This window comes from Hippopotamus amphibius, chromosome 2, assembly GCF_030028045.1.
Source record: "Hippopotamus amphibius kiboko isolate mHipAmp2 chromosome 2, mHipAmp2.hap2, whole genome shotgun sequence".
Lineage (NCBI taxonomy): Eukaryota > Metazoa > Chordata > Mammalia > Artiodactyla > Hippopotamidae > Hippopotamus > Hippopotamus amphibius.
The window spans coordinates 12818877-12841729 of NC_080187.1; the positions used below are offsets into that span (position 1 = coordinate 12818877).

At 38.7% G+C, this 22853-nt stretch overlaps 2 protein-coding genes across 3 annotated transcripts; one reads left to right on the top strand and one right to left on the bottom strand.

The window, feature by feature from the left end:
• Window positions 1-4625: 4625 nt before the first annotated feature.
• On the top strand, window positions 4626-22504 carry LOC130845802 (olfactory receptor 1J2-like). Its single transcript, XM_057723553.1, is given in 2 exon segments — window positions 4626-5130; window positions 21555-22504. Coding segments are annotated over 2 exon segments (1455 nt in total).
• On the bottom strand, window positions 13122-16578 carry LOC130845803 (olfactory receptor 1J1-like). Of its 2 annotated transcripts, XM_057723554.1 has the most exons (2): window positions 16567-16578; window positions 13122-14051 (listed from the first exon to the last, which is right to left on the bottom strand). In XM_057723554.1, the coding sequence occupies exons 1-2, from the start codon at window positions 16576-16578 to the stop codon at window positions 13122-13124; spliced, it is 942 nt and encodes a 313-aa protein (XP_057579537.1). The 2 variants fall into 2 exon arrangements, with proteins under 2 accessions (XP_057579537.1, XP_057579538.1); XM_057723555.1 differs by lacking the exon at window positions 16567-16578 and having other exon boundaries at window positions 13122-14054.
• Window positions 22505-22853: the final 349 nt, after the last annotated feature.

The window sequence follows — 22853 nt, forward strand, 5'->3', positions numbered from 1 at the left end:
TTCTTCTTCAATCCATGGGTTATTTTGAAATGCGTTACTGAGTCTCCACACATCTGGAGAGTTTTCAGCTATCTTTTTGTTACTGATTTTGAATTTAATTAAATTGTGGTGGGGGAGCAAACTTTGTGTGATTTAAATCCTTTTAAATTCATTGAGACTTGTGAGATTGCTCACCATTCATTAATTTATCATGGCCTCTAACACTACCAGGCTGACACAAGGGACTTCAACTCTTGTCTATATCATTCCAATGACCTCATAACTGGTGTCCATACTTTCCCATTTGCCTTCTTTCAGTCTATTCTCAACAGAAGATTCAGAAGGATGCTTTTAAAATTTAAGACAGTTCATGTCACTCCTCCCCTGCTGATGGGTTTCTATTGATTTCTCAGATCCTTCATAATTAAACCAAAGATCTTATAATTGCCTTAAAAAAACCTCACACCAAAGTCATAAAACAATAACACAAGAAAAGAAAACCACAGATCAATATTTCCCATTTATGTTGGTGCAAAAATCATTACCAAAATTTCATCAAACCAAATCCAAGTGTATATAAAAGACTAAAACACCATGACCAGCTAGATTTCATTGCAGGAATGCATTTGGTTTAATATTAAAAAAAATCAATCATTGAAATTCACCATTTTAATAGACTACCAAAGAAAATCCAATTATCATCTCAATATATGAAGAAAAAAAGGCATTTAATAAAATTCAATGTCCATTCTTGACATTAAAAATATCTCAGAAACCTACAAGTTAAAAAAAAAAATTCCTCAAACTGGCAAAGGGACTTTTCTAAGCAGAAAAGACCACAACTAGAAAAACAAAAATTACAATAGGAAAAATCTCATTGGTAAAGGCAAACATAAAGTAAAAATAATAAATCAATCAGTTGTAAAGCTGGTAGGAAGATTAAAAGACAGAAGCAGTAGAATCATCTACGTTCACAGTAGGTAGTTAAGGGATGCACAAAATAGAAAGATGTAAAATACGATGCCAAAAAAACTATGTGTAGATGGGGGAAGAAGTAAAAATGCAGGGTGTTAGAGTGCATTCAAACTCAAGAGATCATCAACTTAGAATAATCATATATATAGGGACTTACTTCCCTGGTGGCGCAGTGGTTAAGAATCCACCTGCCAGTGCAGGGGACATGGGTTCAATCCCTGGTCTAGGAAGATCCCACATGCTGGGGAGCAACTAAGCCCATGAGCCACAACTACTGAGTCTGCACTCTAGAGCCAGAGAGCCACAACTACTGAAGCCTGTGTGCGCTAGAGCCCATGTTCTGCAACAAGAGAAGCCACCGCAATGAGAAGCCCATGCACCACAACAAAGACCCAATGCAGCCAAAAAATTAAAAAAAAAAATCATGTGTATAAACAAACTGTAGTCCATTCCCCAGGGTCCAGTTGTGGCGATGGGATACAAAGTCCCTTAATCTTCTGTTCCAAGAGTGAGAGTATTAACATGTTTCTTGAAATAACATGGGATCCAGAAACAAGAGACTTTTTTTTTGACACACTCAAGCTCCAGTTTGGTTTGTTATAGGCTCTGAATCATATTTTCCTCAATGTCAGCTGAGAAGGCAAAAAGCTTTATGAACCACCAAGTTCCTAGTAGCTGTTTTGCAGTTATTACCATTATTCCTCTGGGGGTGAACTCTCCTACTGCCTGCTCTCAACAAACAGTTCTTCCCTCAAGGGAACCAAAGGCAATGAAGCAATTATTTCCCATTTGTGTCTTAGAGCTGAGGGTGGGGATTTTTCACCCCACCCTGGTTCTCTCCATTATTTGTAAAGTTAGAACCCATACCCATTGCTTGGGAGTTGTAAACAAGCGTGTGTCAATATATCTATTTTATTTGGTTTTGAACAGATACTTCTTCTCCCTGTTGCAATATATCCTTGAGATTCTTAGAAACTCCACCTGCTTCAGCGTACTCTGTGTCTTCTAGAGAGAAATGGAAGAAACTTCCCATGCCTTGTAGCTGAAGGTATATGTGCTCAGCACCTAAGAGACAATGTCAGAGCAGGAGTAGAATTTATATTCAGTAGGGTGGTTGTGTGTTTGTATGTGTGTGTGTGTGTGTCCAGTGTGTATCACTCATCCCTGTTATGGCTCTACCACTTTTCACACTAGAGTATGATAGAGAGCTCCAAGTAGAATAATTTATGTCCAACTGATTCTCTATCGAATTTTTGAGAGGATAGGGAAAAACATATCTCTTCTTGCTTATCTTTCTTCCCCCTTGCTGTCTTGTTGTTTCTTCCCCATTGTTGTCTTGTTGGTTTTTCCTCCAATTTTATCCCAAATCTGTAGTGACCCTCATCTCTGCTGTTATGATCCTGATGTAAGCAGGTACTATTTTGTACCTGAACTACTGCAATAGCCTTCCATTAAAATTTTTGCCTTGCTATAATCTGTTCTCTATCCAGTAGCCAACATACTACTTAGAATTCTTCATTCATTCATTTACTTAAATGTTTTCTTGAGTGTCTATTGCTCTGAGAATAGAATCAAAACTTTCAATTACAGCAGAAAAAGCTTACATAATCTGGCTCCTAGATAATCCTCTAACCCATAACTTTCCCATGCTGACATTGCTCCTGAATTTTATCTGTTCATCAAACACCAGAGTCCTGTACTCTCCGATTTAACTAAAATGCCCATTTTTATAATCTTTACTCAACAGAGTCTTATTATCCAGGACTCATTTTAATAACTTTATTTATTTATTTTATTTATTTATTGGCTGTGTTGGGTCTTCGTTTCTGCACACAGGCTTTCTCTAGTTGCTGAGAGCAGGGGTTATTCTTCATTGTGGTGCACAGGCTCCTTATTGCAGTGGCTTCTCTTGTTGTGAAGCACAAGCTCTAGGCAAGTGGGCTTCAATAGTTGTGGCACATGAGCTCTGGAGCACAGGCTCAATAGTTGTGGCACACAGGCTTAGTTGCTCCGTGGCATCTTCCCAGAGCAGGGCTTGAACCTGTGTCCCCTGCATTAGCAAGCAGATTCTTATCCACTGCACCACCTAGGAAGTCCTCTAGGACTCATTTTAAAGAGCCCATAAGAAGAGGCTTCCTCACCACCTTAACCTGCTGTAATTTAATAATATCTATCAATATCATGAATGTATGTATCCCCCAATTCCATTTCTAGGAATTTATCCTACAGATACATATGCTAATGTGAAAATGGCATATGAACAATATTATTAATATCATTGGAAATAGTAAAATATTAGAAGCAATCTAAATGTCCATTAGACAGCTAGTTAGCACTTTCATTGTGATAAACTGATTATTATCAGCATGGTAATGACTAGCAATGCTGAATATGTAATCATCTCAGGTAACAATATTAAGAGAATAGGATTTTTAATGTCATAGACTGAAGAATGTTGAAATTGTAGAGATAACTTCAGTTGAATGGGAGAACTGGTAGATAATGTAAATTTTAGTTAATCCCCAAGATGAATGAGTTCTATCGTGAGATACTTTCTCAGCTCTCAAAGAGAAAGACTTTTAAAGTAAATGTGTTTATATAGTGTGTGGATACTATTTTTTAGTAAATAGACCATCATGTTCTCTTCCTCTATTATTTTGTGAGCATTCACATGAGCAAGTCTAAGACTAATTAACCGGAAGAAGAAAGAGAAATGATAGTGTTACCAAAGTATAAAAAAAGTTAGAATACAACAAGGAAATATCAGTTATGAATCACTGGCATAATACCTAGGTTGGGAACTGTGAAAGCTATTTGATAAACTATGCCTGACAGATACTTACAAGGAGCTTATTCTTTGGCAGATCCAGGATATGACTGGAAAAAGTCAAAGTATTTCCTGGTGTTTTGAAAAGCTGAATAAAAGTGATCTGGTTAGAATTGAGGGAATGAGGTTGGAATTTGGAAGAGAAACTGATTTTTTTTTCTCCATGTTCCGTGAATTTCCCTTTACAAATAGTGATGGTAGACTGAAAATGTTGAGGAATGGGAAGGAATTTTCTTAAAGGAAGAACTGATGACTATATTTCAAGCTACGTCGCTAGATTGTTTACGTTATTGACATAGATTCTTGTCCTTAGTGCTTTTGTTTGACCAGTTACACATAACGTTTTCACCAAGTCTCCAAGTCCTGATTTCTGGGAGATACAGAGTAGCCCATTGGGTTGTCTCATGTTGATTCAATCCATGGAAATAAAGTATAAGCTAAAGCATGTGTGAGAGGCATGGGAAAGATTAAGAAAGGCCAACAGACCAATTGGAGAGCCTCTACTTGTATTTCTAATAACTAGTTACTGACCTAGCCATACACCCTAATATTCTAATCACAGATATCTGTTATAAACTCCTGGACTCCTCAAGGTTGAACCTGATCTGATCTAATAATCATTCTGATGTTACATGCTTTCTCTAAAAAAGATTCTATTGGTTTCTAGGTGGACATCTTTTATCCTGAAGTCAGGCCATCACTAGTCCAGTAATGGAGAAAAAGGGATGAGCTATCCAGGTTAGGATTCATGTACTGGCTTGTTCAAAACTATGTTCCATCATGTGATAGTCATAATGATAGTCATTCTTCTACATTTTTTTCATCTCCAGCGAAAGAGAAGATCATGAGGAGGGATAATCAGAGTAGTGTGTCTGAGTTCCTCCTCCTGGGACTCCCCATCCAGCCAGACAAGCAAAGCATATACTACACTCTTTTCTTGGGCATGTACCTGACTACAGTTCTGGGCAACCTGCTTATCCTCCTGCTCATCAGGCTAGACTCTCGCCTCCACACCCCCATGTACTTCTTCCTCAGCCACTTGGCCTTCACTGACATCACTTTTTCATCAGTCACGGCTCCAAAGTTGCTCATGAATATGCGGACACAGAGTTACTCCATCTCATATGCTGGGTGCATTTCCCAGGTGTATTTTTTCCTAATGCTTGGGTGTCTTGACAGCTTTCTTCTCACCTCAATGGCTTATGACAGGTACGTGGCCATCTGTCACCCCCTCCACTACATCACAATGATGAGTCAGTACCTATGTTTCCTGCTAGTAATTGTGTCCTGGGTCCTATCCTCTGCCAGTGCCATTTTGCACACCCTCCTCCTGGCCCATCTCTCTTTCTGTGGGGACAACATTCTCCCCCACTTCTTCTGTGACCTCTCTGCCTTACTTAAGCTGTCCAGCTCAGATACCACAGTCAATGAGCTGTTTATCCTCACCGTGGGAGTGGTGGTCATTACCCTGCCATTCACATGCATCTTGGTTTCTTATGGTCGCATTGGGGCCACCATTCTTAGGGTCCCCTCCACCAAGGGAATCTACAAAGCCTTGTCCACATGTGGCTCTCACCTCTCTGTGGTGTCTTTGTACTATGGAACAATTATTGGATTGTACTTTTTCCCCTCATCCCATAACTCCAATGATAAGGATGTTATTGTGGCCATATTGTACACTCTGGTCACGCCCATGCTAAATCCTTTCATATACAGTCTGAGAAACCAGGAAATGAAAGGAGCTCTGGGAAATATACTCAGTAGAGGAATATTTTCATAGTGATCTGCATTGTTTTCTCTATTGATTGAATATAAAGATCTGTTCCATCCCACACATACAATGTGAGCATCCTTTCATCTCTGATTAGTGACCCTCTTTCTTCACTCTCTGTGTCAGCTTGGACATAGTTTTCTCCTCTGTTTAATTTTTTGTTCATTATAGAGACGAAAATTTTTTACAAACATACCCACACAACTACCATTTCCTCCCCCACGCCCTTTGTTATGGCATCCCTTGTCCTACAAACATTTAAAAATGTTTTGTAGTCATAACTTTCACTATTTTGGCAGGGGGAAGGGAATAATTTACAGACTTTATGTAACAAAGCATTTTCCCTTCTCAAGATAACAAAAATATTTCTTCTCATTGGCTCACGATTTTATTTTTGTGTTTATTTCCATCATATATTTAAAATTTATCTTTTGAGTGAACTTAATTAGAAATCTAGTATTAATTCTATTTGTAATTTCTTTTTAAAAATATTACTATACTTTTACTTTTAAAGCAACTTCCTGTTACATTTTTTTAAAATTATATTGCATAATATAGCTTTATTTTAGTTGCTTAATTGCAGCTCACTTCAACCGTTCCATAGTTACCTATAACATTGCATTCATGTGGATGGGTATTTTTTTTTCTTTTTTTTTTCTTTATTATTTTTTGGGGGGATACACCAAGTTCAATCATCTGTTTTTATACATTTTTAAAAATCCTTTTCTTTTAGGCTTTAAGTGAAACATCTCTTTTTCTGTGATTATCTTTTTTTGACAAATATAATTGTATATATTTAAAGTGTACAATGTGTTAATTTGATAAGCCAGGCAATGATAAATGCTATATGATATCATTCATATGTGGAATCTTAAAAAATGCTGATTTCATAGAAACAGAGAATAGAATGGTGGTTACCAGGGGTTGGGGGTAGGGGAAAGTGCGTGGTTTAGATCAAATGGTTCAAAATTTTAGTTTTAAGAAGAATAAGTTCTAAGGATCTATTGTAGTGTGGTGATTATAGTTAATAACATGGTATTGCATACTTGAAAGTTGCTGAGGGTAGATCACAAGTATTATCACCACATGCACCAAAAAGTTAACTAAGGGAGATGATGGCTGTGTTAATTGTCTTGATCTTGGTAATCATTTCACAATGTATATGCACATCAAATCACCACATTGTACACTTTTGTTTATAATTTCTATAAAAGAAACATTTATCTGTTCTATTCTCTATGGTTATTTTATTTTCAGCATTATGCTATTATGAACAATGTTACAACAAACATTTTTGTACATTACCTGTTGTGTATAAGCAAGAGATTATGTAAATTACATGCCCAGAAGAAGAATTACTGGGTTGTAGGTGTGTATGTTCCACCTAACTATCACTGCTAAATCTTCTGAAATAGGTGTACCAAGAAGCCATTTTGAAAGGCTACATACTATATGATTCTAACTATATAACATTCTGGAAAAGGCAAACTATAAAGAAGGCAAAAAGCTCAGTGGTTACCAGGGTTCCAGGGTTTGAGGGGAAGAAAGATAAATAAGTATAGCAGAGCAGAGGGGATTTTTAGGGCAGTGAAACTATTCTGTATGTTACTGTAACAGTGGATACATGTCATTATGTATTTGTCAAAAATTTTAAAAATCTGTACAACACAAAGAGTGATTTCTAATGTTAATTATGAACTTTAGTTAATAAAATATATCAATAATAGTTCACTTGTAACAAATGTTCCAGAGGGATGCAAGATGTTGATAATAGGGGAAACTATATAGGGAAAATGTCATGGACATTTTCTGCTCTATGTTTCTTTCTTTCTTTCTTTTAAGTACACTTTTTTTTTTATTGGCTGCTTTGGGTCTTTGTTGCTGTGTACCGGTTTTCTCTAGTTGCAGAGAGCGGGGGCTACTCTACATTGCAGGGGGTGGGGGGCAACTCTTCACTGCAGTGCATGGACTTCTTATTGTGGTGGCTCCTCTTGCTGTGGAGCATGGGCTTTAGGCATGTGGGCTTTAGTAGTTGCAGCATGTGGGCTCAGCAGCTGTGGCTCCAGGCTTAGTTGCTCTGTGGCATGTGGGATCTTCCCGAACCAAGACTCAAACCCGCATCCCCTGCATTGGCAGGCAGATTCTTAACCCCTAGGCAACCAGGGAAGCCCCTGCTCTATTTTTCTTAAACTTAAAACTGCTCTACGAAGTAGTCTATTAATTTTTTAAAAGCTACGCTAGTTTAAATCTCCGTCACCTGAGTATGAGAGTTCCTACTACTTTACTTCTTCAACAACACTTGGTACTAACAAATTTCTAAATGTTTACAATTCTTGTGAATAAAAAATTATATCTCATTATAGTTTTACTTTCTATTTCCCCGGTAATTGATGACATAGAGCATCTTAGCCTACGCTTACTGGATATTTGTGGCAGAGATGGCTGGCTGTCCACCAGAATTTCGTGATCGCCTTCCCAAGTGTAAAGCTGTTCCTGGGAGGCAGCCGCCATGTTTCCTACTAAACTCAGTGTGGTTACATGGCATGTTCTCCCCAGTGGAAAAGAATGTGTGTTATTTCCTGGCCAGAATTTTAAAGAAGCATGTGTGTCTTCTCCTCTATTGTCTGGAAGCAGATTACCTGCTGTCCTGAGAGATCACAGAACTTGGTCCCTGAATTACCACATAGTGAAATGCCATCTACTGACTAGAAAATCCACACTGGACCATTAGAGCAGCCATCATTACTCTTATTGGTACAAAATTATCTTCTGTGAAATAAATATGTCTTTTCCCTCCTTTATATTGAGCTGTTTCACTTTTACTTATTGCATTATAGATAGACTTCATATACTCTGGAAATTAATTCTTTGTCATATTTGTATATACACTGTAAATGCTGTCCACTATTGGAAGCTTATTACTTTCGTTTTTTACCGCCTATCCATGTCTTAATTTTAATGTGATTAAAGTTATTAATGCTTCATTTCATGATTTAAATTCTTGAATTTAAAGTGCTCCTTTGAGAAAGTCACCTCGCAAATGGCAATCATTCTATTTTACAGACAACAAGAAAGGGACGTGACAGCAGAAAAAGTGCAGGATCTGAGGAAGGGTGAAAGGTTTCTTGTCAGAGGGAGTATCTGGAATTTGCATAACTAGTAGGAATACCCAGGTGCAATCTCCTCCAATACAATTTGCTATAGGTGGGTTCAACATTAGGTGGGTCCACCTTGTACTCTTGTTCAAAGGATAGAGCTGTTTAGCAAAATAACCTACAGCAAGACCGACGTGGCACTGCGGTGTCAGCGTCAGAGTACATGTCTTTCAAACTCAGAGATGTTAATATCAGTTGAACACACACAAACATCTTATGACCTCATATGAGCAAGGCATTGTCCATAGTCCAGTGGAGGTTTGTGATCTTGGAAAATAGAAGCGAGTTTAGTCTTTATAGAAAAACCAGTGTCCCTGCCCTAGTTAATACAGCATAAGAACCTGAGCTAGGTGTCATCAGAATAGAATAATAGAATATCAGTAGTATATGCAGTTCTAACAATTCAACAGAATCCAGTTTTTATAACATTTTGGACATTTCCATCCCCCTATAGGATTTTGTACTAGCATTGGCTCGTAAATTGTGTGATTTTCAGTGTGGTTTAAACCAAATATATTGAATTTTTTTTAAAAAAGGACTTCCCTGTCTCACGTACATAAAGATAGTATGCTATATTCTTATATAAAATTTTAAAACTTTGCCTTTAGTTCTTGAATATATGGAGTTTTAAAAAATTTTTTATTGGAGTATAGTTGATTTACAAAGTCATGGTAGTTTCTGCTGTACAGTAAAGTGAATCAGCTATACATATACATATGTCCACTCTTTTTCAGATTCTTTTCCATAGAGGTCATTACAGAATATTGAGTAGAGTTCCCTGTGCTGTATAGTAGGTGCTTATTAGTTATCTATTTTATATATCTTGGGTTGGCCAAAAGGTTCATTTGGGTTTTTCCATAAGATCTCATAGTATGTATATGTTAATCCCAATCTCCCAATTTATCCCTCCCCTTGTTGTACCCCAGTAACCAGTTTGTTTTCTACATCTGTGACTCTATGTCTGTTTTGTAAATAATATCATTTGTACCTTTTTTTTAGATTCCATATCTAAGCAATATCCTATGATATTTGTCTTTCTCTGTCTAACTTACCTCACTCAGTATGACAATCTCTAGATCCATCCATGCTGCTGCAAATGGCACTATTTCGTTCTTATTTATGGCTGAGTAATATTCCATTGTGTATATGTACCTTATCTTCTTTATCCACTCCACTGTTGGTGGACATTTAGGTTGCGTCTATGTCTTGGCTGTTGTATGTAGTGCTGCAATGAACATTGGGGTGCATGTATCTTTTCGAATTATGGTTTACTCCAGACATATGCCCAAGAGTGGAACTGCTGGCTCATATAGTAGTTCTATATTTAGGATTTTTTTTAAGAACTTTTATTGAGATATAATTGACATACAATAAACTGCATATATTTAAAGTGTACAATTTGATTTTTTTTTCTTAGTAATGTATATATAGCAACCCCAATCTCCCAATTTATCCCACCCCAACCCCCCCTACTTTCCCCCCTTGGTGTCCATATGTTTGTTCTCTACAACTGTGTCTCTGTTTCTGCCTTCCAAACTGGTTGGTCTCTACCCTTTTTCTATATTCTGCATATATGCGTTAATATATGATATTTATATTTCTCTTTCTGACTTACTTCAATCTATATCTAATTTCTTAAGGAACCTCCATACTGTTCTCCACAGTGGCTGTACCAATTTACATTTCCACCAACAGCGTGGAGGGGGGTTCCCTTTTTCCCACACCCTCTCCAGCATTTATTGTTTGTAGATTTTTTTTGATGATGGTCATTCTGGCAGGTGTGAGGTGACACCTCATTCTAGTTTTGACTTGCATTTCTCTAATAATTAGTGATATTGAGCATCTTTTCATGTGTTTTTTGGCCATCTGTATCTCTTCTTTGGAGGAATGTCTGCTTAGATCTTCTGCTCATTTTTTGATTGGGTTGTTGGGTGTTTTTGACATTGAGCTGCATGAGCTCTTTGTATATTTTGGAGATTAATCCCTTGTCGGTTGCTTCATTGGCAAATATTTTCCCCCATTCTGTGGGCTGTCTTGTCATTTGGTGTATGGTTTCCTTTGCTGTGCAAAAGCTTTTAAGTTTAATTAGGTCCTAGTTGTTTATTTTTGTTTTTATTTTCATTACTGTAGGAAGTGAATCAAAAAAGATATTGCTGCAATTTATGTCAAAGAGTGTTCTGCCTATGTTTTCCTCTAAGAATTGTATAGTATTTGGTCTTACATTTATGCCTTTCATCCATTTTGAGTTTACTTGGAGTTGTTTTTAATTCAGTACAAGGTAGAGATTTATTTTAATGTTTCTTTATATGAATAATGAAGTTTTAAAAATTAATTAAATTTTAAAGAGTTCATTATTTCTCCAGTACTCAGCAATAGATGTCTCCAACTGAAAATGAAAGTATCAATTAGGCAATTTCACCTGTATTCCAAAAAATAGATGCAGATAAATGATGGGTAATTTTTTAGTGGAAGTATATTGGAAAGGATTTGTTCAGAAGAGTAGAACAAATGTGCTTGCTTAGCCAACTGTTGCAAAAGCTTGAGAACAGAGGTCAGGGAAGCTGTCCTTGAAGATTAAAAGAGCTAAAACTAAATATTTCAGCCTGAAGTGGTAAAAGATTAATAGGTGGTAGCTGCACATCTCGAGAATCACTGAAAAACTCCACCAAATGTCTCAGTCTGTTGCCATAATGCAGGTAGCTCTTAGAAGCTCATTGGGAAACTTCTGTGAACCTCACTTCTGCCTATATTTCTGCCTGTAATGCAATTACCTCCAGAGAGTAATGGCTTCTCCTCTTCCACTCTCTAAATCTCTCATGAGTTCCTCTCACTGGAAAGCATTAAACATGAACAATGCAGAAACGAAAAATCTAGAAAATGTAGTTTCCAGCCTCACTGCTACAAGCCAGGGGAAGCCTTAGAAGCGGGCAATGGTGATAGTAAGTTAACAGCAGACAATCTAGTAGTCTGTAAGGACAAGAAAGGCGGGTTGGGTAGGAGGCTGCGAGTTCTAGGAACAAGATAAAGGATGCGTCAGAAAGAACCACCCAAATGAGCCCATTTTAGGTCAACTAACCTGCAGCTGGCCACAGAAGCATGAGTGAGACCAGCTGAGTCCAGAAAAACCACCATCCCAAGCTGGATCAGCCAAGCTTCAACAAGATTCATAAGTAACACAAGTATTTTCTCCAAAAGAAACATCTTTACAGGAACTTCTCATCTCTAGCTCTTAGCATTCTTTTAGATCCACATCTAGGTTGGGAGCCTCAAGAGTTATGAAATCGATTACTGGGCATTTCCTATAAATATCTTCACTTTATGTCTTACTACTCACTTTGGTATCTGGTGTCTATCATATCTTGGTGGCTCAGTTGGACCTTTCAGTTTGACATCCTGAAACACACTGCTCCCTCTGCCTGCGATCATCAGGACAAGATAGAATGTGGTAGGTCTAGATAATTCTGATTTTGTCAAGTCTCAAGTAAAGCAACATCTTCTCTAGGAAGTTTTTCATGTATCCTCTGCCACTAGGCTGAACTAATTATTCCTTCTCAGGACACAGTGTTGTGTATAAGTGATTTTACTCCTTGGCTGAAAAACTCTGTAGTCAGACAGCCAAGATTCAATTCTTGCTTTCACTAACTGTGACCCTAAAGTGTTCTCCACCTCTCTGAGCCTGAGTTTCTCAACGTATCTCTGAGGATTATTGTCAGGATTAAATTTGATCATTTTAACATATAATAAGCTCTTTGACTGGTACCCAAAACAATGGAGGTGGCATTTATTTAGTTGTTGAAAGTCCTCAAGGGTTTGGGGAGAAAGGAAGTGAGGACTGTATTTCTGAACGATGAGAAAGCAGTGCATTTATTATGTGATGATAGAAAAAGTTAATATGTTTTCCTGCAAGTTCTAGCAGGACTCAGGATCTCTGGATGCCTGGGTACCTGGGTACAGGAAGAGTTATATTCTCACCAAAATGGAAAATACTTTAGAAATGGAGATATGAAAGTTTTATAAAACTTTAAAATTTGGAGAAGGGCCAGCCCCGACAGCTTCTATTTAATGATACCAGCCAAAGTGACATAGCATCTCAAAGTATTTTACAATGTCTATTATCCAAGAAAAGAGCAAATTAAGTCCTATAAAGCATATCCACCTTACTATTTCCTCTAACAGGTTCAAGAATAATGTCAGCAAATATTTCTGAGTGACAGCTAAGAAAGGCAGATGAGTCAGCTATATTTTTAATAGTTTGTATTTACATATAATTAAAGAAATAAAATCATATGGATGTTTTATTTATTTTTGTTTACTTTTTTTCATGTTCCAGTTTTTTTTTCATATTGGAGTATATTTGATTTACAATGCTGTGTTAGTTTCAGATGTACTGGATGTTTTAAAAGAAAGGTAAATATCAGTTGGAAGAATATGTTTTCTTACTCAAGAGTTTTCTCAAGGCCCCTTTCATGTCTTTATTTCTCAGACTGTAAATGAAGGGGTTCAACATGGGAGTGACCACTGTGTACATCAATGAAGCAATTATGTTATTGTCATTGGTGTTGTTGGATGACGGAAGAAAATATAGACCAATAATTGCCCCATAGTAGAGAGTCACTACTGAGAGATGTGAGCCACAAGTGGACAAGGCTTTGCAGATGCTCTTGGTAGAGGGAACCCGGAGGATGGTGGCTCCAATACAGCCATAAGAAACCAGGATGCATAAGAATGGAAGCATAATGGCTGTTAATCCTGCAGTGAAGATTACCCATTGGTTGAGGGAAGTGTCTGAGCAGGACAATTTGAGCAGGGCAGCAAGGTCACAGAAGAAGTGGGGGATGATGTTGTCAGCACAGAAGGACAGCCTGGCCAGGAGAAGGGTGTGCAAAAGAGCACAAGCACAAGCTATGACCCAGGACCCAGCAACCAACATGACACAAACACTCTGACTCATGATGGTGGTATAATGCAGAGGGTGACAGATGGCCACATACCTGTCATAGGCCATCAAAGTGATCAGGAAACTGTCCAAATCAGCAAAGTGTATGAAAAAATAAGTCTGTGAAATGCACTCGGCTTTAGGGATAGATTGATCCTGAGTGTGCATGTCCATCAGCGTCTTAGGGACAGTGACAGATGAGAAGGAGACGTCAATGAGGGCCAGGTGGCTGAGGAAGAAGTACATGGGGGTGTGAAGGCGAGAGTCCAGCCTGATGAGCAGGAGGATGAGCAGGTTGCCTAGCACCGTGGTCAGGTACATGCCCAGGAACAGGGCGAAGAACACGCCCTGCTGCTCTGGCGGGATGGGGAGCCCCAGGAGGAGGAAGTGGGACATGCTGCTCTGGTTCTCCCCACCGTCAGCTGAAGGGGAAAGGTGGAGTGTCTTGGCATTCAAAAAGTGATCATCGTGGCAGAGCATAATAGAGATGTTCTTTTGATTTCGGGAAGGTCTTCAACCATGTAGTCTGACATTTGTACCATATTTTGTTAGATAAATGCAGCAAAAGTGTAGGTTTCTTTCTCAATCTGCCAGACTCTGTGAATGACAATACTAACAGTTAATGTTTATTAAATCCTGTCCTTATGCACTGTTCTAATAGCTTATATATAGTAACTGTAGTAACTGACTATAGTCTTCAGAACAGGAGCTAGGTAGGTACAGTTATTATTTCCACTTTCCAGATGGGATACCTGAGGCAGACAGTCTCACAGTCATTGAGGTAAGACAGTAAGCTGGGATTTGGACCCAAGCATTTTGACTCCAAAGCTTGTCCTCTGAAAGCAAAACAAATTATTTGACATCAGAAATCTCTTTGCCCTTCATAATTTTGTGTGTAACCATCTGTTTCATTCAGCATCCTCTGCTTCTCTTCACATTCCATGGTTGTTTCTAATTAGTTCCTTGGTTGTAGACCCACAATCTATCAAAGATGATTAAAACATGCACAGTAAAAAGCTGTTGATCAGATAAAAGATGTCACATCCAATTAAATTCATCATTGCAGCCTCTTTAATAAACTTACATCAGGTCTTGTTCAAGACTCAGGTTTAATCCTAATAATCCTGGGGTCCCATGTTACTTATTTGCTACACGGCATGATGTTCAAAGAAGTACTATCTAAAAGCCAAATGTAATTTTTAAAAGGAATTCTAATCTTTTCAGAGTCTCTAAAATAGCCTAAAAGGGATTTATTTTCCAACCCCAATCAATATTTATAAAAATTTCTATATATTTTTTAAAAGAGAAGGCAGAGATTCACTGTAACCTGGCAAAACATCATAAAGCTATACCAATTATAACAAATAATGTATTTTTACAAACACAAACCAATAAGATAGTAGAGGGAAGTAAACAGCAAAGAAACAGACATGATTATAATGAAGGACTTGGCCTCACCAATACGTTGTCAACTGGATTCCAAAGGCAACCATGTACCACCAGTTCCCCACCCCCAACTGAATGAAAGGAAGAATATAATTATCAGCCAACTTAATCCAGTAGCTGAAAATTCGTGTATATGATGGATACATATACTTATGTGTATGAAAATGATGCATAGGTCATTCAGTCCTGTATTTATCTGATTTCAAACCCATGTTTCTAGCCACCATGCTCTACTGACTCCTGTGGAGTATGGTTTGACAGAAAAGAGATGTCTGGATACGTGCTCCTCTTTCTAGAGCAGAAGATCAGATCTGTAATTTCCCCAAAGCCTTTGGGTGGATTGCTGCCTCAGTCCTTAATCAGATGATCAGAAATGAATAGAGAGACTAGGAGACAAGCTACTGGATTTAAAAAGACAGCTGCTCATAAATCAAATTTCTCAGAGCTCCAAGACAAAAGTCTGGTTAATGTTTTTCATAGACTACTTAATTTCTATCAATAGGTGAAATGTTAAGGCAACTGTGGTACACATCGATTGGAAGTAACACCATGAAGCCAATAGAATGAATTCATGAAGCTTATGATATAATTTTTGAGGGAACATAATAGAAAATTGTACATAGGCATCTTTTACAAATTTGCAGAGACAATGCAGGTTATACTATTATTATCTTAAACCTGGAAGGTTTTGCTCACAGCTCACATTCATGCCAGATATTCAGCAAAACTGTGAAAGAAAGAAAAATTTCTTACAAGGAAAAGTACCAACCCCAAGGAATTATAATTATTATGTCTACCTCAGTTATTTGAGATGATACAACAAAATTATGAAAGTGGTTGGCACACGTATAATCATCTGCAAGATTTTGTAGCAGACCATTCTCTCTCTCTCTCTCTCACACACATACACCACATTTACTGCTGATTGAAGTCTAAAAGCACTGCCCTTACCTAGCTCTGGAGTGATAAATTCAAATACTCTCACCCCCAAGGTATGAATTAGTTTTTCATCTTCTCTCCAAAAGATTTAGATCTGGAACAAAGTCACAAGCTCAACCCTGAAGTGGGGAATAGGTACAGTCTCTTTTTCACCAGATCCAAAGCAATGACAAAGGTATTTTTTTTACCAGCCAGGTTTGGGACCCAGGAGACCAACGCCACAAATTTCTGGTGAGGGACAATGTGGGAGGGATAAGTGCACTTCCCTTAACCATTCCCAGTGGAGATGTGCCTTCATCAGATGCTAAAGAGAGCCAATTCCTTTGGGAATGCAAATGAGGACTCATTATTTGCAGATTCATTTAAAGAATGTTCATATCTAGGAGCTCATTTAACCCTCCCAATCATTCTTGAGGTAGATAGTAGTTTTCCCATTTTATTGCAACGAGAGTGGCTTAAAAGAAAATGGCCAAATGAGGATTCAAACTCAAACATGTTAACTTCACGTCTAAAGCCCAGTTCCATGGCACCATGATGCCTGTCTTGTCATAGTGAGCTCTGTATCTTGTGGATTTCTTCCTTGCACATTCAGTCTGGAACTAGGAGGAGAGTTTCTACTTGTCCCTGGGGAATAAATGTGGAGCCCTAAACCAAAGTCAGAGTTATTTTATCGCCTAGCAACTCAATTCCGGAGTTAGCTTGACCCCTCCCTCCCACCCCATCCCCAGCAAGATTTGTATCCTAACTTAGGCTATATTTCTTGACTTAGGCTAGCTGATAATACGACCTCACATTTGGGAAGGTCGTCAACATATAGGATCCTGGCCTATCACCTAATGACACCCTTTGCCTAATGGCCCACTGATCAATCGATTAATGCCATTCTCCTAGCAGGAGTTTTCTTTGTCTAGGGGTTATAAAAGTTGGCTGCTAGCCCGCAAAGGGGTTGGCTCTCCCTGGTCTGCCAGGAGGTTGTCATGCTGTCTTTGCAGCATCCCTTCTCTCTCTTATAAACTCTATTTTCCTATCTGCCTTGTGTCTGGAAATTCTTTTCCAACCCTTGCTCGAGCCACAACAATAAAGACATTTACCAAAGAATAATTTGGCGTCTGTTTCTCACAAATAGAGATTTTTCTTTCTTCTCTTAGAAATAATTGAATGCATTCAGGGATTGTTTTTTGGGGGGGAGGTCAGTTGTGACATATAACAATAGTTGGCACATAATCAGGGCTCAAAATATATTCTTTAACCATAAGAATGAGTGTGAGAATCCTTCAGAAATCTAGTCCATTTAGGTAGAGATGATCTTATTTGCAAAGCAGAGATAGAGACACAGACATAGAGTACAAATGTATGGCTACCAAAGGGGGAAGGGGTGGGGTGGGAGGAATTGGGAGACTGGGATTGACACATATACATTATTGATACTATGTATAAAATACAACCGATGGGAACATACTGCATAGCACAGGGAACTCTGCCTAATGCACTCTGGTGACCTGAATGAGAGGGAAGTCCCAAAGGGAGGGATATCTGTATGTGTATGGCTGATTCATTTTGCTGTGCAGTGGAGGCAAATGCAACACTGTAAAGCAACCACACTTCAATAAAAATTAACAACAACAAAAAAAGAAATCTACTCCTTTCAGATCACCAAAAATAAAGAAGAGACACAGAATCAAGTGGAAGAGATAGCATTTGATTCATTATTTTTTCAATATCATTTATTTACTCATTCATAAAAATATTGTGTAACTACTATGGGGCAAGAATTTTGTGAGGGTCTCTGAGTAAAGACATGAAAACATTTCTTTCTTTTTTTTATTTTTATTTTTGGCTGCATTGTGTCTTTATTGCTGCATACAGGCTTTCTCTAGTTGCAGAGAGCAGGGGCTACTCTTCCTTATGGTGTGCAGACTTCTCCTTGCAGTGACTTCTCTTGCTGCAGAGCAGAGGCTCTAGGCACATGGGCTTCAGTAGTTGTGTCTTGCGGGCTCTAGAGTGAAGGCTCCGTAGTTGTGGCACATGGGCTTAGTTGCTCTGCGGCATGTGGGATCTTCCCGGACCAGGGATGAAACCCATGTTCCCTACATTGGCAGGCGGATTCTTAACCACTGTGCCACTTGGGAAGTCCAAAACACATTTCTTTGCCCTAAAAAAGCTCCCAATCTAGTGAGCAAGAGAGACAAAACAGTGTGTGTCAAGCCCTGTATAAAGGCAAGTGCTCAGAGCTATGGGAGCACAGAGGAGGGGTGTCAAATCCAAACTGAAGGAGTCAAGCGAGGTAGGCTTCAGGAAGTTATAGGTAAGCAGAGACTAAGACAAAAACAAGTAAAAGATGACGTGGACAGTCATTAGAGACAGAGCATTTGGAGGGGAGACAACCAGAGCAATAGGAAAAGACATGGAGAAAAGAAAAGGTGACAAATTCAAGAAAGTATTCAGGAAAATTTGAATGGCTGAAATGTACACTTCAACATGGGAAGAGGTTCAGGACAAAGCCAGAGAAATTAGCAGGAATGAATGGTGCAGAACCTTGGAAGTCATGTTGAACCATTTGCCCTGCACCGATAAAAGGGTTTTTTAAAAACTCATAATTAGGAAGATGTCTAACTGCAGTATAATTTTAAAAGATAATAAGTAGTTACAACTTAGTTTCCATCAATGAGGGAGGGGTTAAGGCAACTGTGGTACACACCCACTGGGATATTACAGAACCATGAAAATGATGCTTATGAAAAGCTTATGATATAATTTTTGAAAGAACATAGAAAATTTGTATATAGGCATATCTACAACTATTTGCAAAAATGAAGATTATTGTTTTCTTAAAATGTAGAAGGATGAGTTCCAAAATGTTAAAGAAAATATTTTGTTGTTTAGAGACATTTATATATTTTAAAAATATTTCCTGGCCGTAATATTTATATAATCATGACTTTATTTCATAAGTAATGACAATATTAAATAGTTTTGTGAATGGTTGCTGAGTCTCACGGGAAAGAGATGGTCCAGGAAGAAAAGTCCATGGGTTGACAAACTTTAAGAAGAGGAAGGCAGGGCAAAAGAAACCTTCAGAGATTATCTCAAGCTTTAAACACTTCCCTGTTTGTCCTGTGCACCACACACCTAGGAACCACTAGTGCCACAAAAAATGATCATTTTCATCAGTTTTAAAGAACCTGAAGCTTTTAAATTTTGAGTCAACTTTTCTGGATTGCATGTCATCAGAAATTTTTTTTCCCATTTGCGAGTTTGTTTTCTTTGTGGGTTATTTTTCATCTCTTTTTCCTTCCTTCTTTCCTTCCTTCATTCTTCCCTCTTTTCTTCCTTCCTTGAGAACTATTTTTATTTGATGTAACCCAACCTAAATTTGTCAAGAAAACAATAACCTCTCTAAAGAAAAAAGTGGTTATCCTTGCCTCTTGCCACTTTGCATTTCATAATCATCACCAGCAAAGAAAAAAACACAAAATCATTTCCTTTGGGTTACCTGGTGCTTATGGTCCAATAAGAGCCTTTTCAGTGGGATGCTGTTCTACCTAAATTTTCAGAGGCCATTTAGTCATTTGGCTATTTGAACCTCGTTGGAGCCAGTAATTCTTTTCTTTTCTTTTTTTAAACTCTCTGGAGTTTATCCTATGCCAAAATGTGATTAAGGCTGGGAAACAGAACCTGGAACAGAAAGGAGATGGAGTGTTCCTAAGATCCTTCCTCCATGGGCTCATTCTACATGGTTCCTAGCACAAACATCCCTCCCATGGGACATCTTTCCTACAGGAATTAAGGGGGGGGTGCGGTGAGGAATTGGGCAATTAACCCAAGTCTGATGGACGTCTTTAACTGGAAATTACAAGGTCTTCCCCCTACCCCCTAGGGCTCTCTCCTCTGCTAGTTATACAGCTCAATTCATAAATCTGGGGCTGGTAAGACAGGACTGAGAGTCTGAGCTTGTAGTTTTTCTTTTTGAAGCTCAAGAAATGTTGAGGATCTTGGAAGCTGATATTCAGGATCCCTAAAGAGAATCTCAGGACATATTTACCCACTACACACTGGATCATAAACACATGCCAGGTCTGTATTAAGGATGGAATGGATATTTTTTCCCTCAGCAATAATATGGGTTCACATATGGGTATAGAAGAGGAAAAATCAGAAAGCTGAATTTGGCATGGAAGAGAAGAGAGAATAAAAAAGAAAGAAAATAAGAGAGGGTAGGGAGATGGAATAGAGACTTGGAGTGACAAAGAATGCAGGTGCAGAGACAGAGAGAATGAGAACTGAGAGAGAAGGAAGGAGAAAATGGAAGAAAAATACAGTGAAGGGATTAGACAGGAAGAGAGAAAAAAGCAAAAAGAGAGAAAAGTGAAGCAAGAGATAAAACAGAGATACAGGGAAGCAGAGTCTTTCAGGAAGAATTTCCACTTGCTTTACATGCTGACATAGTCCAGTTACTGAATGTAGGAGAAGGGATATTTTTGAGTCCCCTTTGTGATAAATGGCAAATGCTTCTAATGAGGTGTCATGTTGCGTAGGGAAGAAAGGAAATGTATTAAAAAAGATATACTTTGTAGCTATCACTTAAGATGTTGTTTCATCATCACTTACCCTTCTATGTGTTGACAGTAGAAAATAAACCATAAATAAGTTTGCATGAAATATTTCCTGGGAATCAGATTGGTCTTTGCTTTCTCAACATAACGGGATCCCAGGGAACCCACAACCACCAAAGGGAGGGAGTCCAAATGACATCAAATGGAAACATGTCTTTCCAGGAAAGTTGGAACAGAGAAGTCAGTGAGGCTGAGGGAGGTGGGGGTGAGGAAGAAGAGATTGGAAATGTAGGAGACACACAGATTTCTTAGGATCTTTAAGCCATACTATGGTTCTTACATTTCATCTTAAGATCAACGGGAATCCTTTGAGAGTTTTTAAACAGGGGAAGTCATTTAGGTTTTAAAAAAATAAATGCTTTTTGAAAAAAAATCTCTCTTTGGCTGCAGTAGGAAGAATGGATTAACATAACGCAGAGTTTCTTATGGACCCTTTCTGAAATGAAAAAAATACCAAAATATGTGCATATAGATGAGTGTTCTTTAACAAATGCAACACTATTCTTTGCATCCTTTTATTTGAAAAGTCTTCCTCCCACCTGAAATTTAACAGTGGTTGTTGAGGTCAAATCTTCTAAAGGTTGCTGTGCTATGGTTGATGATCTGGAATTCTCCCCACAGGGGATTCATGGGACAATAACATGGCTGAGACATCATTTTCCATGAACTTGTCCTCAGAGACACAGATGCACAAATGGTATTTTTCAGTGAAACAGGAAAAGGTGGGTCTCCTTAACATCCCCTCATTGATAATTTTTCTAATTCCCTTATGTGTCAATGTTTAAGGAATATGTGAGAGACAGGTTAAGGTTCCCACTTTCCAAAATAAAACATATACATTTTTCATATGACGGTTAAAATTGATTATTTCAGAGACCTTAATATTCTCAACCATTCTTCATCCCCAGCAGAGGAAAGAGGAGCATGAGGTGGGAGAACCAGAGCAGCGTGTCGCACTTCCTCCTCCTGGGGCTCCCCATCCCACCAGAGCAGCAGGGCGGCTTCTTCGCCCTGTTCCTGGGCATGTACCTGACCACGGTGCTGGGCAACCTGCTCATCCTCCTGCTCATCAGGCTGGACTCTCGCCTCCACACCCCCATGTACCTCTTCCTCAGCCACCTGGCCCTCACTGACGTCTCCTTCTCATCTGTCACCGTCCCTAAGATGCTGATGAGCATGCGCACTCAGGATCCATCCATCCCCTATGCAGGATGTGTGACACAGATGTATTTTTTCATATTTTTTACTGACCTGGACAGCTTCCTTATTACCTCAATGGCCTATGATCGCTATGTTGCTGTATGTCACCCCCTTCACTACACCACCATCATGAGGGAGGAGCTGTGTGCCTTCCTAGTGGCTGTATCCTGCATCCTGTCTGGTGCCAGCTCTCTTTCCCACACCCTCCTCCTGACCCAGTTATCCTTCTGTGCTAACACTATCCCCCATTTCTTCTGTGACCTTGGTGCTCTGCTCAAATTGTCCTGCTCAGACACCTTCCTGAATGAGTTGCTCATGTTCACAGTAGGGATGGTGGTCATTACTCTGCCGTTCATATGTATCCTGGTATCTTATGGGTATATCGGGGCTGCCATCCTGAGGGTCCCTTCAACCAAGGGGATCTGCAAAGCCTTGTCCACGTGTGGCTCCCATCTCTCTGTAGTGTCTCTGTATTATGGGTCAATATTTGGACAGTACCTTTTCCCCACATTAAGCAATTTCATTGACAAGGACATCATTGTGGCTGTCATGTACACCATGGTTACACCCATGTTGAACCCCTTTATCTACAGCCTTAGGAACTGGGACATAAAAGGAGCCCTTGGGAAACTCTTCAGTAGAGCAACATTTTTCTCACAGTGACACCCAACTTTTATCTAAATCAGAACCTCATTTTGGTTCACCTTTTGTATTTGATTTTCCATTTGAATATATCTCAAGATTTTAGGTCTCCAAGCCCTAAGACAAATGATGGCGTGTTGAATGTACCTGGTAAATGTTTGTTGACCAGATTTTCATTCCCTTATTAATAGTGCTCTCCTAGTGTGGAGAAAGGGGAACCCCCTGCGCTGTTGGTGAGACTGTAAGTTGGTACCATCATTATGGAAAACAGTATGGAAGCTCCTCGGAGAACTAAAAATAGAATTATCATATGATCCAGCAATTCCACTCCTGGACATATATCCAGACAAAACTATAGTTCAAAAAGATA